Genomic DNA, 6929 nt, shown 5'->3' with positions numbered 1-6929 from the left:
AGGGGTAAAAACTCAAGCAGTTATAGAACAGAGAAGGAATAAGAATAAGCGCGGCGGACAAGGAGGACACAGGCTGTACCTGGAGGCGGCAGCCTCTCCACACGCCTCACAGATTGTTGCTCTGTGTGCAGGAACAGAGCCCAAGTATTGCCTGATGTTCCAATTTCCCCAGAAAAGACATAAATCCAAATTGTAAAGTAAGTCAACGTGATTTGTACGTTAGCCACTGCAGGAGACACCTGAAGCTTCTGCCACCCAATATCAATTCACCTTTCTTCTAAAATATTACGGTGTTATGTATGATTCCCCTTTGGGGACCACCCCCTTTCCTATTCTCAGCCCAGTCTCAGTCTTTTCCTGGTTGAGTTGACTCCACCTCTGGCTGCAGGGATGGGCATGTGACTCAAGCTTGGCCAATCAGAGCACAGCAGTCCCCCGGACCACACTAATTGGCTTAGAAACGGGCCTGTGAGTCAATCAGAGAAAATGAGAAGCCATGAGGCCTTTGGGAGAATCTTAGGAAAAAATTCTCTCTCATCCCCTTGGGATTCAAAGCTGAGAAGATGTAAGGACTGGAGTTGCAGCAGTCTTTCTGGGACCATTATACAGAGATTCTGTCTGAGGTTGGATCCACGTGGTCAAAAGTATTGCTGAGGAGCCAGAGAGAGACTGAGGTCTGATGACATCACTTGAGCCCTGCAGACTTTTCATTTACGGTAACCAGTTAATTTGCTTTCATGCTGACGCTAGTTTGAACTGGGCTCTGATATGGTTTGGCTGTGTCTGCAACCAAATCTCATCTTGAATTGTAGTTCCCATAATCCACACATGTCGTGGAAGGGACCCAGTGGGAGGTAATTGAATCATGAGGGCTGTTACCCTCGTGCTGTTCTCTTGACAGTGAGTGAGTTCTTGGAGACGTGATGGTTTTATAAGGGGCTGTCCCCTTTTGCTTGGCACTGCTCCTTGCTGCCGCCATGTTAAGAGGGACGCGTTTGCTTCCCCTTCCACCATGATAGTAAGTTTCCTGAGGCCTCCCTTGCCCTGCAGAACTGTGAGTCAATTAAACCTCTTTCCTTCATAAATTACCCAGTCTCAGGCAGCTCTTTATAGCAGCATAAGCATGGACTAATACAGGCTCTTTATCACTCCACAGAAAGAGGCTGTATCCTCCATCAACTAGTTGAAAGTATTTTAACACACTGTGAAAGCCAAAGAAACATGGAGGCTGACTGTGGCCTTCAGTTTGCAGTCTCAGCACCTGGCCCTGCCTCCCTCTGTCCCACGGTTGCGTAGCCCCCCTCATTCCCCATCTTCCAGCTCTTGTTCCCACTGCTCCTTCCTCCTGCAATGCCTTTCTCTTCCTTCTCTTCCTCCTGAAATCCTACCCATCCTTCAAGACCCAGGTCAAGTGATTCCTTTTTCTCAAAGCCCTTCCTGATCCCACAAGCTCCACCCCACGTGGAAGCACGTCCCTCCCTCTCCAACCCCAGCCCCTCAGCCCCTGGTGAGCACTTGGCCCTTCTACTGAGAATCCTAGTGACCCAGGAACATTACTGTCCCCCTTGTTTCTTGACAACGATTCAAATTCAGAGCCAGATTAGAAGGGACAATCTTTGAGACTTAAGTTTCAAAAAACAATCAGTTCTTAGGAGAGGTCAGAAAACACGGTGAAAGGTGAGGATTTGGGTAAAGTATCAGAAAGAAAAGAACAGTTGTTCTCGAGAAAAGAGAGCGTCTGTGTTGAGTGCCGTAAGGAAGGCAGAAAAACTGGACATGTTTAGACCAAATAAAATGATTCAGAGGAAACCTGAGAAGAAATGTCCAGCGTGAGGGGATTGATCAGCTCAGAAAGGAAGATCAGCAGCGAGTGATGGGGATGACCTGAAACAAAAGCAAAATGCCTAAGATAGGAGCACTGTTGGCCAGGCGCGGTGGCTCATGCCTGTAATCCCAGCACTTTGGGAGGCTGACATGGGCAGATCACGAGGTCAGGAGTCCGAGACCAGCCTGACCCCTGGTAAAACCCTGTCTCTACTAAAAATATAAAAATTAGACAGGCATGGTGGCGCACACCTGTAACCCCAGCTACTCAGAAGGCTGAGGCAGGAGAATTGCTTGAACCCGGGAGGCAGAAGTTATAGTGAGCCGAGATTGCACCACTGCACTCCAGCCTAGGCAATAGAGTGAGACTCCATCTCAAGGAAAAAACAAACAAACAAAAAAAGGAGCACTGTTGAAATGAGAAGAGAATGCAGATGGCAGTGAGATGCTACAAAACCTCCAGAAACCCAGAGAGGTGACAAGGGCTGAGGTCATCTCAAACTAGACCAACAGGGAGGTCTGCTGTTGATTGGAAGCAGCTTTCTCAAAAGGTAGGAATCATGTCGGCTTGCTGTTGATGGAAACTCGGGCTACCAAGGCCTTCTGGAATTTGCTATTCAATAAACAGACACAGGGGAGGGCACAGGAGGCCAAGCAGTGGCTAGATGTGCCAAAAGAGCCACCATAAGTCAAAGGACAAAGTGAGCAGGGGTGTCAGCTTATAAGCCACCCCAGGCAGAGACTGTCTCTCTTCTCACTTCCTAAACCCTGCCAAGCACCACAGAGCCTTGTACACAGCCCCTGTTTCTCCTTCCCCAGGCCTAACTGCTTCTTTATAGTATAAATCAACTACCCCAGACCACATCCAATCACAGAGGCTCTTAACCTTTGCTGGGGAGAAGTCTGGTTAAGGCTCTGGGCCCTCTTTCCAGAAAAATACACATAGGCCCAGACACATCAAAGCTTCCTCCCAATTTCAGTGGTTCACACCTTCCCTGAGGCCACCAGTAGGTCTTCTTGGATAATAGTCCTAAACTCCTTCATTCATTTACTTTAAGAGACGGGGGTCTCACTAAGTCACCCAGGCAGGAGTGCAGTGGCATGATCATAGCTCACTGCAGCCTTGAACTCCTGGGCTGATGCAATCCTCCTGCCTCAGCCTCCAGAGTAGCTGAGACTACAAGTGTGTGCCACCATATCCAGCTAACTTTTTTATTTTTTGTAAAAGCAAGGTCTGTCTATGTTGCCTATGCTGGTTCAAACTCCTGGGCTGACATGATCCTCTCACCTCAGCCTCCCAAAGTGCTGGGATTACAGGCATGAGCTACCATGCTCAGCCCCTAAACTCATTCATTTATTTAAATCCTTATTGAATGTTGGCTGCATGTCAGGTACTGCTCTGAGCACCAGGGATGCTTGGGTGAACAAGAAAAGAATGGCCGGGTGCACTGGCCCATGCCTGTAATCCCAGCACTTTGAGAGGCCAAGGTGGGCGGATCACTTGAGATCAGGAGTTTGAGACCAGCCTGGCCAACATGGTGAAACCCCGTCTCTACTAGAAATACAACAAATTAGCCAGATGTGGTGGTGCATGCCTGTGGTTCCAGCTACTTGGGAGGCTGAGGCAGGGGAATCACTTGAACCTGGGAGGCGGAGGTCACAGTGAGCCGAGATTATGCCACTGCACTTCAGCCTGAGTGACAGAGCGAGACTCTGTCTCAAAAGAAAAACAAAAAGAACAACAAAGAACCTTCACCACATGGAGTGTAGCTTCCAGGTTATGTCCCAGCCATCCAACAATCAGAAAGTCTGGAGGTACAGCTCAGGAACAGTGATTCTGACATGGGGCCAGGTTTAGGACCTCCTGTTCCAAGGAACTCCTAGTCAAACTCCTTCTGTAAGAAGAGAGGGGAGAGTAATATTTGAAGGCATGTGCTGCGACTCAAGTATTCATGCACTGCTGGGGGGTGTAGATTGGTACCAGCACTTTGGAAAAATGTTTGGCAGAATCTTTTAAAGCTGAACATCTGCTGAATTTGCAACTCAGCACCTCTATTCCTAGGTCTATATCTAATAGACATGTGCACATATGCATACCAACGGACATACACAGTGGCGCCCAATTACCTCTGGTGTTCACACCTCTGTGGAATCCTCTCCCTTGAGTCGGGGCAGGACCTGTAACTTATTTTAAGCTGGAGAATACAGCAAAGGTGATGGGATGTAATTTCTGCGATTATGTTACATAAGATTATAACTTCCATCTCTCTATTGAGAGTCTATTGGGGGTCCAGAGTCACAGACTCTGTCTACTGACTCTTAACTGACTTTGATGAAGCAAGCCACCTTCCAGAGAGGCCCACATGGCAAGAAACCGACGGTGAGCTCAGCTAATACCCAGCAAGGAGCTGAGGCTCTCTTTCTGATACCCTCAAAAAAACGAATCTTACCAATAACAATGTGAGCTTGAAACTGGATCCAGCCAGGTGTAGTGGCTCACGCCTGTAATCTCAGCACTTTGGTAGTCCAAGATGGGAGGATCGCTTGAGCCCAGGAGTTCAAGACAAGCCTGGGCAACATAGTGAGATCTCATCTCTATTAAAAATAAAAATTAAAAAAAATAGGCTTAGTGGTACATGGCTGTGGTCCCAGCTACTCAGGAGGCTGAGGTGGGAGGGACACTTGAGCCTGGGAAATCAAGGCTGCAGTGAGTTACGATCACACCACTGCACTCCCAGCCTGGACAACAGGAGAGACCCTGTCTCAAAAAAAAAAAAAAGAAAAGAAGAAGGAAAAAGAAAGCAGATCGGGCCGGGCGTGGTGGCTCATGCCTGTAATCCCAGCACTTTGGGAGGCCAAGGAGGGTGGATCACAAGGTCAGGAGTTTGAGATCAGCCTGGCCAATATGGTGAAACCCCTTCTCCACTAAAAACACAAAAATTAGCCAGGGGTCGTGGCACTTGCCTGTAGTCCCAGCTACTCGGGAGGCTGAGGCAGAAGAATCGCTTGAACCCGGGAGGCAGAGGTTGCAGTGAGCCAAGATCATGCCACTGCACTCCAGCCAGGCTGACAGAGCGAGACTCTATCTCAAAAAAAAAAAAAAGAAAGAAAGAAAGAAAGCAGATGCAGATTTATCCCCAGTTGAGGCTCAGATGAGATCCCAGCTTGGCCAGCTCCTTGATTGCAGCCTGTGAGACCCTAAAGCACAGGACCCTGCTGAGCCCTGCCCAATTCCTGACCCACAGAATCTGTGAGATGATAAATGTGGGTTGTTTTGAGCTGCTAAGTTTGTGGTAGTTTGTTAAGCAGCAATTGATAACCAATACAATGGAATACGACAGAGCAATGAGAATGAATGAGCCACAGCTACTTGAAAAGACATGCTTGAATCTCCCAAACATAATGTCAAGCAAAAGAAACCAGACAGAAGATGGAATTTGTAGGATCCCATTTACATAAAGTTCAAAAACAAACAGAACTGGCCAGGCGCAGTGGCTCACGCCTACAATCCCAGCACTGTGGGAGGTGAGGCGGGTGGATCACCTGAGGTCAGGAGTTCGACTTCCGGACCAACATTGTGAAACCCCACCTATATTAAAATACAAAAATTAGCTGGGCATGGTAGCAGGTGCCTGTAATCCCAGCTACTTGGGAGGCTGAGGCAGGAGAATCACTTGAACACGGGAGGCAGAGGTTGCAGTGAGATCGTATCATGGCACTCTACCCTGGGTGATAAGAGCCAAAGTCTTGTCTCAAAAAAAACAAACAACAACAACAACAACAAAAAACAGAACGAATCTATGACATTAGCAGTCAGGATAGGGGCTACCCCAGGAGGTGGGTAATGACTGGAAGGGGTCACAGGGAGACTTCTAGGAGTGCTGGTGATGTTTTGCCTCTTGATCTGGATTCTGGTTAGGTGGGTGAGCACACTTAGTAAAAATTCAAATGGTGTCTCAGCCCATTTGTAATGCTATAAAATGCAATTATGACCTGAGACAAAATGTATATTTTCAATATGTATATTATCTTCAATAAAAAGTTTACAAAAAGGGTGGGTGCGGTGGCTCACGCCTCTAATCCCAGCACTCTGGGAGGCCGAGGCGGGTGGATCACGAGGTCAGGAGATCGAGACCAGCCTGGCCAACATGGTGAAACCCCGTCTCTACTAAAAATACAAAAAGTAGCCGGGCCTGGTGGCGTGTGGCTGTAGTCCCAGCTACTCAGGAGGCTGAGGCAGGAGAATCGCTTGAACCCGGGAGGAGGAGGTTGCAGTGAGCCGAGATCGCACCACTGAACTCCAGCCTGGGCAACAGAGCAAGACTCCATCTAAAAAAAAAAAAAAAAAGTTTACAAAAAGTACAGCACTTTGTAATCTGGCAGCCAGAGTTTGAATTCCAGAACCACCATGTGCAAGATTTGTAACTGGTTAAGTTACTTGACTTTTCTGTGCCTCAATTTCTCTTTCTGTATAAATGAGTTGGGCTAAGAACTAAATAAAACTGTGCATGACATGGTGGTTGGTACCTTGTTAGCTTTAATAAATATGAGCCGAATTTGTTAACCACATTCATAAAGGTTCATTGTCACTCACAAAAATATAGTGAAGGTTTGCCCACATGCCTGGAAGTAGAATTTATGGAGTTGTCCAGCAGGTGCCACCCCATAGAGACTGCTGGGTTCCCAAGAATCACCTCTAGTTGTGACTAGAGGAAGGAGCATATCCTATCTCTTATATCCATATCCACATCTAGAAAGGTCTCAGAGCAGCCGGCCAGATAATATGAGACTAGTCATCCAGAGCTCAGGTTTGTTCTGGAGTAGGACTGAGTCTTGATGCAAATCAAAGTTTCTCCAGAGTGTTTGTGACCTGGGTTGAGATTGGGGCTCTCTTTCCACAGCATCAGAGAAAAAGAAAACAGGCAATAATCGTAAACACTCATAGAGCCATTCAGTTGTACCAGCCACTGATCCACTGTTTCATACGTCTTAACCCATTTAATCCTTTCAATAAAATGGATTGTTGTATACCCATTTTACAGGTGAGGGAAGTGAGGCACAAACAAAATACAACAAAAACCAGGCCCAGGACAGGTGGGGCCAGC

The 6929-nt window shown here is 47.4% G+C and overlaps 1 protein-coding gene across 1 annotated transcript in view; it reads left to right on the top strand.

The window, feature by feature from the left end:
- Window positions 1–491: 491 nt before the first annotated feature.
- Window positions 492–6929, top strand: part of FHAD1 (forkhead associated phosphopeptide binding domain 1) — a 164040-nt gene continuing 157602 nt past the window's right edge. The window contains exon 1 of the mRNA XM_055097955.2: window positions 492–716. Within this exon, the coding sequence (XP_054953930.1) occupies window positions 680–716 (37 nt within the window). The 5' untranslated portion in view covers window positions 492–679. The remainder of the gene's footprint in view (window positions 717–6929) is intronic.

The sequence above is a fragment of the Pan paniscus genome, chromosome 1, assembly GCF_029289425.2.
Source record: "Pan paniscus chromosome 1, NHGRI_mPanPan1-v2.0_pri, whole genome shotgun sequence".
In the NCBI taxonomy this organism is placed as follows: Eukaryota; Metazoa; Chordata; class Mammalia; order Primates; family Hominidae; genus Pan; species Pan paniscus.
Note: the sequence above shows the minus strand (reverse complement) of the source record. Positions and strands in the feature narration are given on the sequence as shown.